This window comes from Trichomonas vaginalis, chromosome V (genome assembly GCF_026262505.1).
Source record: "Trichomonas vaginalis G3 chromosome V, whole genome shotgun sequence".
In the NCBI taxonomy this organism is placed as follows: domain Eukaryota; phylum Parabasalia; order Trichomonadida; family Trichomonadidae; genus Trichomonas; species Trichomonas vaginalis.
The window spans coordinates 7,546,020-7,566,590 of record NC_067207.1 but is presented as its reverse complement, the minus strand read 5'-3'; the positions used below and the strand labels follow the sequence as shown (position 1 = coordinate 7,566,590).

Below are 20,571 nucleotides of genomic sequence, written 5' to 3'. Positions count from 1 at the left end.
AAGTACCTTTTTAGTAGCTCGAAATCCTGTTGGTGGATTTGGGCGTACTTCAAAATTAGCTTTTCTTCTACATATGCAAGCTATATTTTAAATATGGGGCAAATCGGATCGGCGAAAGGAGTTTAGTTACTTTTTGATTTTATTAAACGCTAATATTGGATAGTATATTTTCACAATTTAATTGTAGTTAGATAAATGATAATTCATGTAACTCATTGATTTCGATCAAAAGTTATATTCACCTTGTTAAAAAAAACTGGGTGCTTACTGATTTGAACATATTGCCCTTGAACCCCACGACATAACCAGTAGGCTAAACGTACAGTGATTTTTTTTATAAATTCTAGTATAAAATACTTCCCGCAGGGCATTTGTTTAATTATTTCACATTCTGATGACATAATTAAAAAAAAAAAAAAAAAAAAGGTAGTGGGGCTTCCAGGCACTTCGTGCCCTCTAGCCCCGAAGATGTTTAGTATAAATGAAGTTTTTATTCGGAAAATTGTTAGTCTTCTGGTGTGAATTCGGAGGACTCTTCTTCTTCCTCCATTGCTTCTGGGAAGAAGCCTTCTTCTGGTCGAAAACATTATATAATGTGTCGCTTTTCACAAATTATATATGTTTTCATGCTTTGTCACTTTTCTGTCACTTTTCAGGGAAAAAACATTTTTATTATTATATATAAATGAATTTTACAAAACCACCGTTACCGTTCTTTGGAAATAAGAGTAAATGTAAAGATATTATATTGAGAGAACTTAAGAAACTACCGAATGGTCTAACATTTGTAGATTTGTTCGGTGGAAGTTTCTATATATCCCATTTGTGCCATACAATATTCCCAGACTCAAAGATTATATGCAATGACTTCGACAACTATATGGACCGTCTCAAACATATACAAGACAACAAACAATATATTGAAAGAGTTAAAAGAAAAGATACCTATAGGTAAGATGGAACGTATACCATTAGATAACAAAAATATTGTGAGAGAGGTTTTTGAAAAAAGCAGAATATATAGACTGGGATAGTATATCTGCTAGACTATTATATAGTGGTGCTATAAGAGTTCATGACATTGAAACACTTATGTCAAAAGTTTTATATCTTAACTATACAAATGTTTTCAAAGAGGACATAGAAAAATATATTGAGGGTATAGAGTTTGTGAGATGTCATTGGACAGAGTTGTATGAAAAATATAAAGACAAGGAAAATGTTTTCTTTATAGTGGACCCGCCGTTCTATAACACATGGGATTTTCAATACCAAGTAGACTGGACTTTGAGAGACTCTTTAGAAACTTTAGACGTTTTACATAACCATCCATGCTTTTACTTTACATCCGATAAAAGTGGTTTGGAACCGTTATGAGATGGTTAGAGGACATACATGACTATGAGTTTAGATATGACAAGATAGAATATGAGAGAGGTCCTATAAACCGGAGAAAGTGTCATAACAAAGAAATTTTACTAGTAAGTAAATGTGGTTTGAAATAGGACTACTTGTTTTAGGTTTTTCCATTGTGTCATTTATTTATTTGACGTGGCAGAAAAGTACAGAGAATATGAAGATGAACCAATGCCTGCAAATGTTCAGTATATGTACTCGTAAGAGATATTTTTATCTAATATTAAATGGACGCACAGAACTTAGCGAATGCACAGCAACCTGGACAACCAAACCCGAGAATATTCCAAATGAAGTTAGAATACAAACTGCAATGGCAAACTATGGTCAAGTGCCAACAGATGTACAAATGCAAACTGCCATGTCAAATGACGCTGCGTTAGGTTTGCCACCATGGTATGCAAATATGAGATGAAAGAGTTTTATACAAACCCTGAAGTGGGATAAATAAACAACTTTATGCAGATGACGCGAACACAGGAGTTGACCCAGAATATGTTTTCTACCAGAGGAGAAACAGAATGTATGAGCTCCAGTTAAAGAATGCTATGGAACTCAACAGGAAACGTAAGAGACTAGGCGGACATTAGATTTTTACATATAGTAAAATGGGTTTCTTCAGTAAGATAGGAAACTTCTTTCGAAATGTTGGAAGAGGTATATGGAATGGAATAAAAACCGTAGGAAGAGGAATTTGGAACGGTGTCAAAAATATTGGTAAAAGGGTAGGTCAGTTGTTGTGTATTATACCTAAAGACCCTGAACCAGAAGAGCAAGCTCCTGTTATACAACAGCCTGAACCTGCACCACAGTCTAGTTGGCAACCAAATCCAACACCTCAACCGTATTAAAAAATTATATTTTTACCGTTCGATAGTAGTTGTATATGAAACTAAGTTCTAAGTAAAACGCATGGTATAATGGAATTATTCTTTTTCTTCCATTGTAGTAAACCATACTTGAAAGTCTGAAATACTTCCACTTGGTGGTTCGTATAACTTTGTAGGTTTTTCGTAAAAGTCATTTGCCAAGCATAAGAAAGAGTTTTGGGCGCCAGAAAATGAAGCATGAACAATAATAGCAGCTGGGTCGAAAATATTTTCATATGTTCCATTAGGGTTTTCGACTTCATAAAAGTCTGGGTGTACTGGATATGCTGCAGGCTGATTTAACATCCTCATAAATCTATACCATGCCAAGTTGTTTATATTTTTGTAGAAATATAAACGTTTTCTCCAAGGTCTTCTATTCTATTGATTTTAACAGTTGCATTTTTCTGTCATAAATAATATCGAGATGGTACTCTCCCTCGTCAATGTTATACTGGTTTGCATATTCGATATAGATATCGTTTATTTTTTCTTGAAAAGCTTGAAGAGTTGTTTCTAAGTTTACAAGCAAACTAACTTGTAAAAGTTTTCCCTGTTCAAATTTCTCATACATACGTTTTTCTTTGTTATAGTATCGAACTTCAAAACCGACCGTAAATGGGAAACCATGTATGGCTTCTGAAATGAACTTCATTCTACGAAAGCCAATAGCTTTTGTGACAGATGGGTCTCTTAGCCATCTTAATGGGTAGTCAAAACGATAGCCTTCATGCTTTACGGTCTCTGTCTCAACTTTTGACGACATTAGTAAAAAGTTCATCTAATGGTTTAGTTGTAGCAACTCTTGAATTTTCTTTTTCTATTGAAAGCATATTTTATCTAGAATAAAAATGTCGAAAGATATTGCTTCCATGAGAGAAATACAACACAACCGACAACTCATTATGCAAGCTCTAAATAAAGACACAACAAACTTTTCAAACTATTCTAAGATATCTGAGTCATTGAAAGAAGGAAACTTAAAACTGACATTAAACCCAATGACAGATGAGTTTCTATTTCAAGACAAGAAGAACAATACTGTCTGTATAAATCCAACAAAAGGAACTTTAAACGAGAAACCTATAAATGAACTTCTTTTGAAAGCAGATGTTGACAACAAAGCTGACAAAGAATATGTAGACGATGCAATAGCAAAAGAAGAAGAAAGAGCTAACAATGCTTATGCAACAAAGAACATACTCATCCTGAACTAGCAGACAAAACATATGTTGACAATAAAATGTCAAGTGAAGTGACAAGAGCTGAAAACGAATATTCTAAAAAGACTCATATACATTCTATATCTGAAATAACAGACTTAAACGTTAGCCTTGAAAATAAGGTAGATAAGGGACTTATGACAGTAAAGTTATTCTTCTACTATGTCAGCCGAATTTTTTTTAGACTCTTGGAAAGATTCCATATTCACCTCATACTCTTGTTGAGGGTCAAGATTTTTCGGCTGTTCCAAATCTTCATCTAGTTCTGTGAGGTTAGTTTCCAAAGGAGGGACTTGTTCGTTTCCTTCAGGCTCTTCTAGCTGTTGTTGCTGAACTATTTCTTCCATGTCTGGTTGTATCTGAACTTCTTCCTGTTGAGTTTCTTGTACCTCATCTGCTGGCATTTCATATATTCCGAGACCGTTTTTAAAAAGTTCCCTATCTAAGTCATCCGGACTCATAAACCTTTCTTCTTTCGTTCCGTCTCTATTTTTTACGCGTTTCATGAAGAGAGTTGAATTGTCATTTAGCTCTGACACCAAATATCTCGGAGTAAATTCGTTCATGTCATTTGGATGATATGCTATTAAATCATATCCCTTAGCGAGCTTGTATTTTCCAGGTTTGAAATTATATCCCATTTGGTGCTGAACCATAAAGCTAAATAGGTTCGGGTCTGTATTTCCTTCCTTGAACTTTCTAATAGCTTCTTTATATCTGTCACTAAAGTCAAGAGTATCTGGGTAACCATATTCTTCCTTAAGCATTTTTAAGAAATCTTGGTTTCCTTGTTCTCTACTTCTTTTATGTCCTTGCTCTGTTTGTGGTTGTTGTGCTGGTTGTGGAGGTGGTTGTTGTGCAGGGTTTTGAACTGTTGGTTGCTGTGCTGGTTGTGGAGGTGGTTGTTGTGCAGGGTTTTGAACTGTTGGTTGCTGTGCTGGTTGTGGAGGTGGTTGTTGTGCTGGTTGTTGTTGTTGTTGTGGTGCTGGATTTTGAACTGTTGGTTGTTGTGTTGGTTTTGGTGCATGCCTGTGTCTGTGTCCATGTGACGATGTAAATGTTTTAGGTAGTCCTGGTGCAGGTGCTTCTCTTGGAGGGTTTGGTGGTATATAAGTTCCACTAGCTAGTATATAAGTTCCACCAGCTGGTATATAAGTTCCACCAGCTGGCACATATGTTCCATCTGCAGCATAATGTCCTACCTGACTTTTCGTTCTTAAGAAAGCATTTACTAGGTCTCTTTTGGTCTGTTGTAACTCTTTTTCTTGACTTTCCACAACAGCTGTTCTAACGGCGTCATGGGCACTTTGAACTGCCTGTCTCGTTGCTGCATCTGTTATTTTCGTCATATTTTGTGCTACTTCTTTTAACTCTTTGTCGAAACCTTCAGACTTCAGTTTCTTTCCAGATGAGAAGTCGTTCACTAGTTTCACCTTACTATGAAGAGCTTCGAAGGCGTTCTTAAAGTCAGCATTCGTTAAAGCTTCATTTGAACTGTCTTCATCCGCTTGTATTTTTGTCCTTATTGACCCTATAAGTTGGGCTGCTTTAGCGTTGGCTTGGGCGTCTAACCAGTCATTATTAGCTTTTATATATTCTGCGCTTTTCATTGCCTTTTGCATGGCTGCGTCGTTATTTTTACTTTCTTGTGCTAAGTTTTCATACTGTACGGTTTGGTTTTGCAACTGTAAAAGTTTTTCTGCCTTTACATTTGCTTCAACTTCTTTTTTATACTCATCGCTATCCATATATGTCTTCAGGGCTTTTTGTTTTATTTCTTCATCTTTCAGTACTTTATATTGAGTAGTATGGTTTTTCAAATTTATAACATCTTGTTCCATTTTTGCTACTTCTGCTGCTTTTTCTGACACTTTTTTCGCATATTCCTCTGTACTTAGTTCTTTCAGTTGTTCTTCTTTCTTCTTTTTCTCTACGTTTAACTCATTGAGTTTCTTTGTGTGTCTGTCATATTCTAGTTTCTTTTCGTTTTCACTTATTTGTTTCTGTATGTCTATGTTTGACTTTTTGACATCTGTTATTTGATTTTTGAGTGAACTCAAATTCATTTGACTTTGAGGGTTATAAGCTGTTCCGTCTGCAGCTCCACCATAGCCTGCCATTTTCGCTAAAAGTGCCGCTCTTAAACCTCCACTCTGTGCACCAATAACTCGGTTTAAAAGCATAGGGTTGCTTGACATTTGTTGCAACATAGTGGGGTCATTCAGCATTTGTTGTTGCAACTGTTGTTGTGGTGTCAGTTTTACTATTGGATGTTTCAATGCTCCCTTCCTCTTACGTATATTCTTACGTAGCTTACGTGGCATTTTAAGTGAAGTTAAAAAGCGGTTTTATACTAAACATCTTCGGGGCTAGAGGGCGCAACGCGCCTGGAAGCCCCACTACCTTTTTTTTTTCAAGTAGATGTGATTTGATTCTGTACAACTAAATATTAATATATTTAAAACATTGTAGAATTAAAATTTTTGACGATATCAATTTATAAAAAAAATGCAAGCGAATCCTTTTAATAAAGCTAAGATACGATTTGCTTCACTTTGTCCACCTAGTAAAGTGTTCAACACAGGGAGCATGGACTGGGAAGCATGTGGGCTACTTGCATTAGCCGGTAAAGGCACAATTTATCTCTATAAAACTACTAAAAATGATATTTCTTTCTTATGATCCATTGAAATTCTAAATTCTAACATAACTTGCCTTAAATTCCACTATGAGCTACCTTATCTTGCAATTTCAGACGATTGCGGAAGAGTTTTGTTATGGGATTGTGAATCAGGTCTTACACTCGGAATCACTCGTCAAGTATCTGAAGCTCAGTATGTATCGGAGCTTCAATGGTCCCGTAAAATCGTTTTAGGCTTTGCAGAACCAAATACAATTTATAGTATCGATTTTTGGCCGTATGAAGCTGAAGATCAAGCGAAAAACTCACGAATACTTTGGAAGATAGATGTTCCTGGTACATATACAAGGATGGCTGTTAATAGTTCAGATATATTCACTGCAATTCTATATTCTAATGGTCCATCCTTTACAATTATCACGTCAAAGAATGCCAAGCAGGCTCCAACATCTCAATCTCAATCCCATACTTTAGATAAATCAGAAAAAATCGTAGAAATTCAACATCATCCCCATATTAGTAATATTTTATTAATTATGCTTGAAGGAAAAATACTTACGTTTAACATAGCGACCAAATCTGGCCGAAATCTTGTAATCGATGAATCATCCCAATCATCTTTCCATAAACTGCTTCCTTCTTTAACAAATGACAACGAAATTACAGTTTATGGTCAAGACTCGTCACTCAGTATCTATATCTGTAACGAAGACTACATTTTTACAAAATCAGGAACAATAAAATTGAAAAGAGAGCTGTTTGACTTAAATTCGAAGTATTTACCACTATCCGCTGCATGTAACCGTGCACTTCCCGAGCGATACATCGCGTTCTCTCCATCAAATGGCTTAGTTATGTTTGCCATAAAAGATGATATACCTTACGTCATCGCGCAGTCTCAAATTATACCACAGATACCAACCTGTTACGATTTCTACGACGGAATCCTTGCTTTCGGCACTCCAACCGGAAAGATAATTTTCGCAGACGTTTCAGAAGGGAAATACACACAGAACTACCTTGCATCCAGCACATCCATTGAAAAGATCAAGTTCCTTACCAAAGATGTCCTTCTGTGGTACTCAAAAACCGAGTGTGGATCAATAAATCTTCCCAAGCGCCAAGTTATTCCAATCCACACTCGCCTTGGCCCTGCCACAGACCTAATATGTTCAGAGGAGCTCGGCGTTTTCGTCCACGGCAAATACGACCTTGGTATTTTTTATGATGTCAAACAAAAGCCGATGACTCTTCAAACATCCATCACCGCTGTTGCAGTCCAAGTATCCAGAATACCAGCAACATGTTTCCAAGGCGATACTCCCAATTTCGCCGTATTATTATCTACCGGAGAAATCCAAGTCTACACATACAAGAACGGCATAGCACAGATGCCTGTTCTGAGGCTGCGTAACTCACGGGAGAACTCCAGGACAACTTGTCTTGCTTGGAAAGGCGATTGCATCATAACTGCTGACACAGACGGCGTAATTATGTTTTACGACTTTGCTTTCGGTACATCGAAGCAAACATACTCTCCTTTCATCGACATAGACAGGATAGAGTTCGAGAGATCATCCAGCGGATTGTACGTACACGCGAGAGACGGAAAATTTGGTTTTTCACTTGAAAAAGTGGAAAGTTGTCCTTTTTCTGTTTCCTCATTCGCTGTAACAGGAAATGGACTCGTCCTCGTCTCCCCGCTCAATGACGAAGCCGTGAAATTCGTTATTGCAAGAGACTGGAGATCTGTAAAAAGAATCACTTCACCTGCCCTCTTAAAACCGCTAAAAACCGCCCAGCAACGGTTAGAGCTTATGGGTGAGCAATTATTAACGAATCCTACTACAGGAACATGGTCAGAAGCACTTCAAATAGCTGAGATAGCTAATGACCATGGATTTCCAACTGATTCCATTATTTGGAAGTGTGTTTCACGTAGTTTGGGAGGTCCGAGGTTGCAAGCACATTCCATGTTTGGAGGGAAAGAAGAAGTTGTTTCCGCGTTGAGGATTCAATCTTCTCTGTTTTCTCCTGCAGATACTCCGATTTCTGCCATTTTCAACTTGTTGTTCAAGTTCAGAATGGGTGATAGAAGAGGAGCTGTCGAAGTTTTCAAGAGTCTCTCCAACAAAAGCGAGTTCACAATAGTGGCAAGCATTTGTTCGGCGTTGCTTCTCGGTTACGAAGATAAAATTTTGCCACAAAACGTGACAGAATTTTTGATAACAACCGCTGTTCCACTTTTTGCACAGCACAGATTTATAGAAGGCTGTATATTGATGCATTTAGCTGGCGCTAATCTTTCTGCCGCAAGATATCTTCAGGACAACGGAAGATGGGAAGATTCTGTCGAAGTCTGCAAATTGGAAGAGTTTTCGAATGAGTCGAAGAGTTTGTTGAGAAGAGCCGCCCACCACTTCTTGGATACTGGAAATGCAATGAACGCTTTGTTGCTGTTCATATCAATAAGAGATTTCCATCCTGCTTTGGCAATTTTGATGCAGATAAAATACAAAGCTCTCGCGTTTCATTTGATGATGTTCTTGGATAGGGCTGATGTAATTAAGCCGTACGACGAAGACACTTCGAGATACGCAACACAGTTTGCGGATTTGGATACTTTGAGACAGGATATAATTGTCAAATATGACAAAATAATTAAGAAATAATTTTATTTGTATATTTATTTTCTTTATTTATAAAAAAAAGTCGAAAAAAAATGAAATTGTTTATATCGCATTTTCAATGATCTTTCAAGCCAGTTGTCAGATAGAAAAAAATTACGCATTTAACAAAGTTAAAGGGGAAAAGCATCCTGAAATTACGAAACATTTTAAAAAAAAATAAAAAAAAATAAAGTGGGAAAGTCTGGAAATGATATGCTATGTATTGTAATTTTCAAAACTCAGCTTTCTAATGGAGCTATCACTTGTTACGTAAACTATATATATCGAATCAAAAGTTTGCCATGTTGTAATTTGATTTACAAGACATGATTTAATTAAAAAATAAAGGGTTTAAAATATAAAATAAAATATTTATCAAAGAAAAAAAGTTAAACTAAAAAATATATCAAAATAAATATTATATTAATATAAAGAGGTAGCAGTTTGACCAGCTGGATCTGTGATAGAAACTGTAATTTTAACCGTTGAGTCTTCAGAAATCTTTGAAGGAGCTGCAATTTGGAAAATTGTTTTCACTTTAGGAGAATATAATTTTCTCTTAAAATATACAAAAATAGTAATATCAATACATGTGTATAATATATAGGGTGTCCAAAGGTGCGTTTAGCACAGCGCTCTATATGAGACTATTAAAGGAGATATATGCTGATTATAAATATATAATAAAAAATATGAATATATGTATATGATGAGTATGTTGTATTTTGGCGCCATGCCGGGATATAAAATGAATTTTGAGACAAGAGGCGGTTTCGCGGGAAATTTTGGCGGGATTTTTTTCATTTTTTTAATGAATCATAAAGAAAACATCCTCGCTCTTGCAAAAAATGCAAAGACTGTAAAAAAATCTACGAGACATTGGTAAAATGCTTCGGTATGGATGCTCCTAGCTATTCCACTGTAACGTATCATGTTAGGATGTATCACTTCATGAACAAAAAGGCGCCCATCATAAAAATTGACAAAAAATCGCCGGATCAAAGAAAAATCAAAGCAATTCTTCAAGCGCTAGATGAAGACCCAAGAGCATCACTTAGAAGGATAGAGGAGATGACAAAGATACCACGTACAACAGTCAGTTATTATCTGCACAATTATTTGAACTACAAACTAGCGTATACACGTTGGGTTCCGCACAACCTTAATTCAGTTCAAAAAAAATCTAGAGTCCAATCTTCGAAAGAGCTCCTCTCTATATTGGGTGCGTATCAATCCAAGAAGTTTCGCTTTTTAGTAACAGGGGACGAGTCTTGGTTTCAATATGCAACAGAAGCCAAAATCATATGGATCCCGAAGGATGAAAATGTTGTAAACGAAAACGATAAAAACGGTTTGACAGTAAAGTGACACTTTACATGGCAAAAAATAGAGCCTTACTTTTGAGATACTTGAGATTGAAACTGAATCTTATGAGGCGGTGATCTTGAATCACTACCTCATAAGGTTCAGTTTCATATAAAATTTGTTGCAATTTGTTATTCTTTTGCAATCATTTCTTATAAGATTTTACATCTTTTAGCGGAGAATGTTTGTTATCATGTATATATTATAAATATCTACACGATAACGAACATTCCTCGCTAAATTGCTGAGAAACTTTGAGGAAATGTCGAACAATTTCCTCAAAGTTTCTCAGATTTATATAGATCACTAGAGTCCCCTAGGCACTGATTCTGGTTCAGTACCTAGGAGGCTCTAGTTCTTTAACGAACTGATAAAATGTTTTTAAATTTTTGGATATTGCTACCTGTGAAGCACTGACTTCAAGTCAGTACCTCACAGGTAGCAATTACATTGAAAGATGGGAGAAACTTTGTCCGAATGTTAAACTATTCGGACAAAGTTTCTCCCATTTGTAGTGGAGATGGAAGGCTTTGAGGTATATTGTATTAATATATACCCCAAAGCCTTCCATCTCCACTTGAAAGTGTCCAAACTTTGGGTTAATAGTTTGCAATTAACCCAAAGTTTGGACACTTTCTAGAAGGAATTGGAGGGTAAGAGATATACATTCATATGGTATATCTCTTACCCTCCAATTCCTTCTTAAAATGGGAGAAACTTTGTCCGAATGTTAAACTATTCGGACAAAGTTTCTCCCATTTTAAGAAGGAATTGGAGGCTATGAGATACTGATGAAATGTCAGTAACTCATGGCTTCCAATTCCTTCCTAAAACTCATAAAAGTGGACATTACATGCATATAAAATTTGACATGTAAAGTCCACTTTTTGCGAGCGGGGATTTGACTCCGTCAAATCCCCTTTTTCGTTTACGAGAAAAATCCGCAAACATTCCCGAAGAAAAAAATTGACACACCAATGATGATGTTGTCGGTTTTTTGGGGCGTAAATGACATCATCGCAATTGATATTCTTCAAAAACCTAATACGATGAATGCTCAGTATCTAATTGACAATGTTCTTACTCAAATTATCAATTCTGATGAGTTTGAGAAATCCAAACAACAAAAACAAAAGTTTGCAATTCATTTTGATAATTCAAGAGTTCACAAAAGTCATAAGGTAATGAATTACTTGGTGGAAAACAATGTCAAAGTTGTTCCAAACCCAATTTATTCACCTGATATTGCACCCTCTGACTTTTATTTATTCGGCACGCTAAAAAAGAGAGCTGAAGGACGCGAATTCGCGAGTCCAGATGATCTTGAAAATTTTGTAAGAGAGCAATTTGAGCAATTTTCTCATGATGATTTAAAGCGTGTCTTTCAAGCCTGGATCGATCGCTGCGAACGCGTGATTGAATCCAATGGTGATTATATTTAAATAAACTTTATATATATGTAACTTGTTTATTTCTATTCGCAGTATTCAGGTTTGTGCTAAACACACCTTTGGACACCCTATACTTTAAAACCATCGTGACAAAATTCAAAAACGAAGAGTTCTTCTCTCCAAATTTTTTTCAAAATCAAAAAAAATGAGATAAAAAAGTACGTTTGGAAAATTCATTTTTAGCATTTTAGGAATTTTCTCACTTTTCTTCCAAATTGACATCCTTAATTAAATTAAATTACACATTAACACCGGAGCCGGAATCATCTTGGATATCAGATGATGATTTATCTTTAGATGGTTTCCTGCAGAAAACGAAGTAGATGATGAGAATAATAAGGATAACAGCAAGAAGAACGCCAATAACAATACCAGCCTTCTGTCCACCAGTAAGTCCACTATTTTCAGGTGTTGGAGTTGGCTTGGAATCATCAGGGCTTGGTGCAACGTATTGTTGTTTCTGAAGTGAAACCTCTGTTTCAATGATATTGGATTGAGCTTGATCTTTGGATCCAGCTAACCTAATTTGAAGTTTAACTTTCCCATCTTCTTTGATATCTTCATACTTTGGAGCTGGAATGTTGAGTAGATATGTTTTGCCTTCGTCGGCATGTAATTTCTTAATTGCAGATGGGGTTTCTACTTCAGTTACATTGTCGTCTGGGAGATCTATCCATTTCTGATCTGCATAGAATCTATATTGGAAGTTTCCTGTCTTTGCCTCAAAGTGTTGTAATGTAACTTTAACTGGAATATATTCACCGGCCTTGAATGGTCCTGTATGATTTTCAGCAACAACAGTTGGCGCAGATAAATATGGAGACTTTCCAAGAGAATATGTAACATTGCCGGTACCTAACTCGGATGTATGATTGGCGGCGAACTCAACAACAACAAGTAACTTTGTCTTATTATGATCCTCTGGAGCGTTAACTTTGAAAGTCCATTCTGTCTTGTTCGTGCTTGCTACGGCTGTTGCAGTGCTAACATTTTGTGATGTTTTGACGCTAGTGACAGAGGCGCTGGAAGCGTTGCTTTCTGTTGCAAAGAGATAATATGTCTTTGTAATTGTTAAGTTATTTTGAGTATGATTTTGGCTGAGTATAAATTGCCTGAAATTACTTCGTTGCCATCGTTGTAAAGAACTCTATCGATAACTGGTGTGGAGAGTGTGTCAGAATATGTAACATTGCCGGTACCTAACTCGGATGTATGATTGGCGGCGAACTCAACAACAACAAGTAACTTTGTCTTATTATGATCCTCTGGAGCGTTAACTTTGAAAGTCCATTCTGTCTTGTTCGTGCTTGCTACGGCTGTTGCAGTGCTAACATTTTGTGATGTTTTGACGCTAGTGACAGAGGCGCTGGAAGCGTTGCTTTCTGTTGCAAAGAGATAATATGTCTTTGTAATTGTTAAGTTATTTTTGAGTATGATTTTGGCTGAGTATAAATTGCCTGAAATTACTTCGTTGCCATCGTTGTAAAGAACTCTATCGATAACTGGTGTGGAGAGTGTGTCAGAATATGTAACATTGCCGGTACCTAACTCGGATGTATGATTGGCGGCGAACTCAACAACAACAAGTAACTTTGTCTTATTATGATCCTCTGGAGCGTTAACTTTGAAAGTCCATTCTGTCTTGTTCGTGCTTGCTACGGCTGTTGCAGTGCTAACATTTTGTGATGTTTTGACGCTAGTGACAGAGGCGCTGGAAGCGTTGCTTTCTGTTGCAAAGAGATAATATGTCTTTGTAATTGTTAAGTTATTTTTGAGTATGATTTTGGCTGAGTATAAATTGCCTGAAATTACTTCGTTGCCATCGTTGTAAAGAACTCTATCGATAACTGGTGTGGAGAGTGTGTCAGAATATGTAACATTGCCGGTACCTAACTCGGATGTATGATTGGCGGCGAACTCAACAACAACAAGTAACTTTGTCTTATTATGATCCTCTGGAGCGTTAACTTTGAAAGTCCATTCTGTCTTGTTCGTGCTTGCTACGGCTGTTGCAGTGCTAACATTTTGTGATGTTTTGACGCTAGTGACAGAGGCGCTGGAAGCGTTGCTTTCTGTTGCAAAGAGATAATATGTCTTTGTAATTGTTAAGTTACTTTTGAGTATGATTTTGGCTGAGTATAAATTGCCTGAAATTACTTCGTTGCCATCGTTGTAAAGAACTCTATCGATAACTGGTGTGGAGAGTGTGTCAGAATATGTAACATTGCCGGTACCTAACTCGGATGTATGATTGGCGGCGAACTCAACAACAACAAGTAACTTTGTCTTATTATGATCCTCTGGAGCGTTAACTTTGAAAGTCCATTCTGTCTTGTTCGTGCTTGCTACGGCTGTTGCAGTGCTAACATTTTGTGATGTTTTGACGCTAGTGACAGAGGCGCTGGAAGCGTTGCTTTCTGTTGCAAAGAGATAATATGTCTTTGTAATTGTTAAGTTATTTTGAGTATGATTTTGGCTGAGTATAAATTGCCTGAAATTACTTCGTTGCCATCGTTGTAAAGAACTCTATCGATAACTGGTGTGGAGAGTGTGTCAGAATATGTAACATTGCCGGTACCTAACTCGGATGTATGATTGGCGGCGAACTCAACAACAACAAGTAACTTTGTCTTATTATGATCCTCTGGAGCGTTAACTTTGAAAGTCCATTCTGTCTTGTTCGTGCTTGCTACGGCTGTTGCAGTGCTAACATTTTGTGATGTTTTGACGCTAGTGACAGAGGCGCTGGAAGCGTTGCTTTCTGTTGCAAAGAGATAATATGTCTTTGTAATTGTTAAGTTATTTTTGAGTATGATTTTGGCTGAGTATAAATTGCCTGAAATTACTTCGTTGCCATCGTTGTAAAGAACTCTATCGATAACTGGTGTGGAGAGTGTGTCAGAATATGTAACATTGCCGGTACCTAACTCGGATGTATGATTGGCGGCGAACTCAACAACAACAAGTAACTTTGTCTTATTATGATCCTCTGGAGCGTTAACTTTGAAAGTCCATTCTGTCTTGTTCGTGCTTGCTACGGCTGTTGCAGTGCTAACATTTTGTGATGTTTTGACGCTAGTGACAGAGGCGCTGGAAGCGTTGCTTTCTGTTGCAAAGAGATAATATGTCTTTGTAATTGTTAAGTTATTTTTGAGTATGATTTTGGCTGAGTATAAATTGCCTGAAATTACTTCGTTGCCATCGTTGTAAAGAACTCTATCGATAACTGGTGTGGAGAGTGTGTCAGAATATGTAACATTGCCGGTACCTAACTCGGATGTATGATTGGCGGCGAACTCAACAACAACAAGTAACTTTGTCTTATTATGATCCTCTGGAGCGTTAACTTTGAAAGTCCATTCTGTCTTGTTCGTGCTTGCTACGGCTGTTGCAGTGCTAACATTTTGTGATGTTTTGACGCTAGTGACAGAGGCGCTGGAAGCGTTGCTTTCTGTTGCAAAGAGATAATATGTCTTTGTAATTGTTAAGTTATTTTTGAGTATGATTTTGGCTGAGTATAAATTGCCTGAAATTACTTCGTTGCCATCGTTGTAAAGAACTCTATCGATAACTGGTGTGGAGAGTGTGTCAGAATATGTAACATTGCCGGTACCTAACTCGGATGTATGATTGGCGGCGAACTCAACAACAACAAGTAACTTTGTCTTATTATGATCCTCTGGAGCGTTAACTTTGAAAGTCCATTCTGTCTTGTTCGTGCTTGCTACGGCTGTTGCAGTGCTAACATTTTGTGATGTTTTGACGCTAGTGACAGAGGCGCTGGAAGCGTTGCTTTCTGTTGCAAAGAGATAATATGTCTTTGTAATTGTTAAGTTATTTTTGAGTATGATTTTGGCTGAGTATAAATTGCCTGAAATTACTTCGTTGCCATCGTTGTAAAGAACTCTATCGATAACTGGTGTGGAGAGTGTGTCAGAATATGTAACATTGCCGGTACCTAACTCGGATGTATGATTGGCGGCGAACTCAACAACAACAAGTAACTTTGTCTTATTATGATCCTCTGGAGCGTTAACTTTGAAAGTCCATTCTGTCTTGTTCGTGCTTGCTACGGCTGTTGCAGTGCTAACATTTTGTGATGTTTTGACGCTAGTGACAGAGGCGCTGGAAGCGTTGCTTTCTGTTGCAAAGAGATAATATGTCTTTGTAATTGTTAAGTTATTTTTGAGTATGATTTTGGCTGAGTATAAATTGCCTGAAATTACTTCGTTGCCATCGTTGTAAAGAACTCTATCGATAACTGGTGTGGAGAGTGTGTCAGAATATGTAACATTGCCGGTACCTAACTCGGATGTATGATTGGCGGCGAACTCAACAACAACAAGTAACTTTGTCTTATTATGATCCTCTGGAGCGTTAACTTTGAAAGTCCATTCTGTCTTGTTCGTGCTTGCTACGGCTGTTGCAGTGCTAACATTTTGTGATGTTTTGACGCTAGTGACAGAGGCGCTGGAAGCGTTGCTTTCTGTTGCAAAGAGATAATATGTCTTTGTAATTGTTAAGTTATTTTTGAGTATGATTTTGGCTGAGTATAAATTGCCTGAAATTACTTCGTTGCCATCGTTGTAAAGAACTCTATCGATAACTGGTGTGGAGAGTGTGTCAGAATATGTAACATTGCCGGTACCTAACTCGGATGTATGATTGGCGGCGAACTCAACAACAACAAGTAACTTTGTCTTATTATGATCCTCTGGAGCGTTAACTTTGAAAGTCCATTCTGTCTTGTTCGTGCTTGCTACGGCTGTTGCAGTGCTAACATTTTGTGATGTTTTGACGCTAGTGACAGAGGCGCTGGAAGCGTTGCTTTCTGTTGCAAAGAGATAATATGTCTTTGTAATTGTTAAGTTATTTTTGAGTATGATTTTGGCTGAGTATAAATTGCCTGAAATTACTTCGTTGCCATCGTTGTAAAGAACTCTATCGATAACTGGTGTGGAGAGTGTGTCAGAATATGTAACATTGCCGGTACCTAACTCGGATGTATGATTGGCGGCGAACTCAACAACAACAAGTAACTTTGTCTTATTATGATCCTCTGGAGCGTTAACTTTGAAAGTCCATTCTGTCTTGTTCGTGCTTGCTACGGCTGTTGCAGTGCTAACATTTTGTGATGTTTTGACGCTAGTGACAGAGGCGCTGGAAGCGTTGCTTTCTGTTGCAAAGAGATAATATGTCTTTGTAATTGTTAAGTTTTTTGAGTATGATTTTGGCTGAGTATAAATTGCCTGAAATTACTTCGTTGCCATCGTTGTAAAGAACTCTATCGATAACTGGTGTGGAGAGTGTGTCAGAATATGTAACATTGCCGGTACCTAACTCGGATGTATGATTGGCGGCGAACTCAACAACAACAAGTAACTTTGTCTTATTATGATCCTCTGGAGCGTTAACTTTGAAAGTCCATTCTGTCTTGTTCGTGCTTGCTACGGCTGTTGCAGTGCTAACATTTTGTGATGTTTTGACGCTAGTGACAGAGGCGCTGGAAGCGTTGCTTTCTGTTGCAAAGAGATAATATGTCTTTGTAATTGTTAAGTTACTTTTGAGTATGATTTTGGCTGAGTATAAATTGCCTGAAATTACTTCGTTGCCATCGTTGTAAAGAACTCTATCGATAACTGGTGTGGAGAGTGTGTCAGAATATGTAACATTGCCGGTACCTAACTCGGATGTATGATTGGCGGCGAACTCAACAACAACAAGTAACTTTGTCTTATTATGATCCTCTGGAGCGTTAACTTTGAAAGTCCATTCTGTCTTGTTCGTGCTTGCTACGGCTGTTGCAGTGCTAACATTTTGTGATGTTTTGACGCTAGTGACAGAGGCGCTGGAAGCGTTGCTTTCTGTTGCAAAGAGATAATATGTCTTTGTAATTGTTAAGTTATTTTTGAGTATGATTTTGGCTGAGTATAAATTGCCTGAAATTACTTCGTTGCCATCGTTGTAAAGAACTCTATCGATAACTGGTGTGGAGAGTGTGTCAGAATATGTAACATTGCCGGTACCTAACTCGGATGTATGATTGGCGGCGAACTCAACAACAACAAGTAACTTTGTCTTATTATGATCCTCTGGAGCGTTAACTTTGAAAGTCCATTCTGTCTTGTTCGTGCTTGCTACGGCTGTTGCAGTGCTAACATTTTGTGATGTTTTGACGCTAGTGACAGAGGCGCTGGAAGCGTTGCTTTCTGTTGCAAAGAGATAATATGTCTTTGTAATTGTTAAGTTATTTTTGAGTATGATTTTGGCTGAGTATAAATTGCCTGAAATTACTTCGTTGCCATCGTTGTAAAGAACTCTATCGATAACTGGTGTGGAGAGTGTGTCAGAATATGTAACATTGCCGGTACCTAACTCGGATGTATGATTGGCGGCGAACTCAACAACAACAAGTAACTTTGTCTTATTATGATCCTCTGGAGCGTTAACTTTGAAAGTCCATTCTGTCTTGTTCGTGCTTGCTACGGCTGTTGCAGTGCTAACATTTTGTGATGTTTTGACGCTAGTGACAGAGGCGCTGGAAGCGTTGCTTTCTGTTGCAAAGAGATAATATGTCTTTGTAATTGTTAAGTTACTTTTGAGTATGATTTTGGCTGAGTATAAATTGCCTGAAATTACTTCGTTGCCATCGTTGTAAAGAACTCTATCGATAACTGGTGTGGAGAGTGTGTCAGAATATGTAACATTGCCGGTACCTAACTCGGATGTATGATTGGCGGCGAACTCAACAACAACAAGTAACTTTGTCTTATTATGATCCTCTGGAGCGTTAACTTTGAAAGTCCATTCTGTCTTGTTCGTGCTTGCTACGGCTGTTGCAGTGCTAACATTTTGTGATGTTTTGACGCTAGTGGCAGAGGCGTTGGAAGCTTCGCTTTCTGTTGCAAAGAGATAATATGTCTTTGTAATATTTAAGCCTGTTTCGAGTATGATTTTGGCTGTGTATGGATTGCCTGAAATTACTTCGTTGCCATCGTTGTATTGAACACTCTCGATAACTGGTGTGGGGACTGTGGAAGAATATGTAACATTACCGGTACCTAAGTTGGATTTATGATTGGCGGCGAACTCAACAACAACAAGTAACTTTGTCTTATTATGATCCTCTGGAGCGTTAACTTTGAAAGTCCATTCTACTTGTTCGTATTTATATCCAGTGAAGATAGAATAGAAGTTTGGAGATGGTGTATAGAACTTTATACCTCGAACTGAAAAATCTTCTAACTTTGACAATAAGATATCCCAAGCATCTAACATCTTCCTTCCAACTTGTACAACTTTTATTTTCTTAAGTTTCTGTCTACATTCTTGTTCAGACACTATTGTTGCTCTTGGTTTGTTAAAGACAACATCCCATTCTTTCATGACATAACATTCTGGGGCAGAGTCAACATAAATGACTAAACGTTTCAAATTCTCGACTGCTTTGTTATAGTCTCGAAATGGACACATATTTCTGAATGCTTGGAAGTCATAAAAATCTGAAACATCTATTCTGTACATTTTTTTATAAAAATAAAAAAAAATATTTTTTTATTCTTGAGCTTGTTGTTCCATTTGTTCCATTTGTTGCATTTGTTGTTCTTGAGCTATTTGTTGTTGAAGTTGTTCTTGTAATACAATACTTTCACCAGTTGCATCTTCCAATTCGAAACTTTCTGCCGTCATTGACAAATACATAGGACATAAAAGTTTTACAGGAACAAAGTTTGCGTCAACTAAGGTTAAGTTTATGTTTGCTAAAGTGTTTGAGTTTACTAAAGCTGAAAACTCTGCATTCGAATGAACAATAGGCAAACCAGCAGAGAAAGTATTGTTTATACGCATAAGTATCTTTTGGTCATAATAGTTTCTGTCGACATTCGAATAACACTTTGAACCTAAGTTTGAAACAATATATAAGATTGGTGTGCTTAAAGTCAATGGAACAGACATTCCTTGTATGACACCTTTTCCTGTTATAGGAAACTGTTGGTAGTAAAAACCAGATATAAGTTTTGTATTATAACTCATATCGTTTATAGTAAACTCAGTCGGACATCCAAACATAATGAAACCTGCTCTAGTTGCAGCACATGTTACACCCGTCCTTAAAGTATTAAATAAGTCAACAAAACCTGTTGGTGGTATATCTGAGTAAGTATCTTCAAAGGAGTATTTTTTACCATTCACAACAATAAAGTCTTCTGGTGTCAAAAGAGCAAAACAGGCTTTAGTCGTCATTGTGTTTAAGGTTAGTTTACAATATCGTCCTTGAGGACTTTGTAAGTTTGTTGTTATAGAATTATATGACTCAGGGTTTTTAGTCGTAATAGTATAAACCATTATGTCTTCTGCCATTTACTTAGCAAATAAATTTTAATGAAATGTTGTGGTCGTCAAATATTTTTATAACGTCTGGGAAACTATATTTTAAGTTCAACGTTTCACCTCCTTTCATAACGTATATCTTGTCAATGACATTATATGAAACACCACAGCAACTAATGTCGGGTTCTATTTCTTTGATGTTTATATCGTCTGCCTCTGTCAAAAGTTTCAATAGTTCTTTCAAAACTTCATGAGGTGCAATGACATATGAGTTCACTTTTACAGGGTTGTGTTCGACCAAGTTTAACATTATACTTAAAGCTTGACAAATCTTCTCCTGAGTTTTAAGTTTGTCTTTCAGTTGTTGGTAGTCGTTTCGAATATCTGCAACAGAACTTAAGTCTCTGCTAACTTCAGGATATGTTGGTTGTTCTTTTACAGGAACTATTGTTATACCATCTTCGTCTTCGTATGGTTTCCCCACTTCAACATCTCTGTCTTTGACATTGACAACAACACTTTGACTGTTTGTTTGAGTTGGTGAATTTAACTTCACATCTGCCACCGCCATTAAACCTTTTGAAACACTTACACTTCTATTTTTCG

General features: G+C 37.1%; 7 protein-coding genes and 2 pseudogenes across 9 annotated transcripts, besides 5 other annotated features; 3 read left to right on the top strand and 6 right to left on the bottom strand.

Moving 5' to 3' along the window:
- Nucleotides 1-4,277: 4,277 nt before the first annotated feature.
- On the bottom strand, nucleotides 4,278-4,553 carry TVAGG3_0295430 (uncharacterized protein; the record flags this gene model as incomplete). The annotated part of the gene is made up of 1 exon (XM_051229269.1): nucleotides 4,278-4,553. One exon carries the CDS (start codon nucleotides 4,551-4,553, stop codon nucleotides 4,278-4,280), a length of 276 nt encoding a protein of 91 aa, XP_051098999.1.
- An 828-nt stretch (nucleotides 4,554-5,381) lies between these two features.
- Nucleotides 5,382-5,832, bottom strand: TVAGG3_0295420 (protein of unknown function, DUF4106 family; the record flags this gene model as incomplete). The annotated part of the gene is made up of 1 exon (XM_051229268.1): nucleotides 5,382-5,832. A coding segment is annotated over one exon (451 nt), but the record flags the coding sequence as incomplete, so codon positions are not given.
- A 1,171-nt stretch (nucleotides 5,833-7,003) lies between these two features.
- Nucleotides 7,004-7,766, top strand: TVAGG3_0295410 (WD repeat-containing protein 11 family; the record flags this gene model as incomplete). Its single annotated transcript, XM_051229267.1, has 1 exon — nucleotides 7,004-7,766. A coding segment is annotated over one exon (763 nt), but the record flags the coding sequence as incomplete, so codon positions are not given.
- Nucleotides 7,767-8,284: 518 nt separating this feature from the next.
- TVAGG3_0295400 (WD repeat-containing protein 11 family) lies at nucleotides 8,285-8,821 on the top strand (the record flags this gene model as incomplete). Its single annotated transcript, XM_051229266.1, has 1 exon — nucleotides 8,285-8,821. A coding segment is annotated over one exon (537 nt), but the record flags the coding sequence as incomplete, so codon positions are not given.
- A 601-nt stretch (nucleotides 8,822-9,422) lies between these two features.
- Nucleotides 9,423-9,450: a terminal%2Cinverted (terminal inverted repeat of Mariner transposon ID:TVAGG3_0295370).
- Nucleotides 9,423-11,705: a mobile genetic element.
- On the top strand, nucleotides 9,519-11,625 carry TVAGG3_0295380 (annotated as a pseudogene). Its single transcript has one exon. A coding segment is annotated over exon 1 (2,107 nt).
- Nucleotides 10,145-11,124: a mobile genetic element.
- Nucleotides 11,678-11,705: a terminal%2Cinverted (terminal inverted repeat of Mariner transposon ID:TVAGG3_0295370).
- A 167-nt stretch (nucleotides 11,706-11,872) lies between these two features.
- Nucleotides 11,873-12,549, bottom strand: TVAGG3_0295360 (glycoprotein 38 family; the record flags this gene model as incomplete). Its single annotated transcript, XM_001280610.2, has 1 exon — nucleotides 11,873-12,547. A coding segment is annotated over one exon (675 nt), but the record flags the coding sequence as incomplete, so codon positions are not given.
- Nucleotides 12,550-12,743: 194 nt separating this feature from the next.
- On the bottom strand, nucleotides 12,744-13,828 carry TVAGG3_0295350 (annotated as a pseudogene). Its single transcript has one exon. A coding segment is annotated over exon 1 (1,085 nt).
- A 4,954-nt stretch (nucleotides 13,829-18,782) lies between these two features.
- Nucleotides 18,783-20,571: part of a mobile genetic element that runs on past the window's edge.
- TVAGG3_0295340 (uncharacterized protein) lies at nucleotides 19,189-19,590 on the bottom strand (the record flags this gene model as incomplete). Its single annotated transcript, XM_051229265.1, has 1 exon — nucleotides 19,189-19,590. One exon carries the CDS (start codon nucleotides 19,588-19,590, stop codon nucleotides 19,189-19,191), a length of 402 nt encoding a protein of 133 aa, XP_051098995.1.
- Nucleotides 20,051-20,536, bottom strand: TVAGG3_0295330 (protein of unknown function, DUF4106 family; the record flags this gene model as incomplete). The annotated part of the gene is made up of 1 exon (XM_051229264.1): nucleotides 20,051-20,536. A coding segment is annotated over one exon (486 nt), but the record flags the coding sequence as incomplete, so codon positions are not given.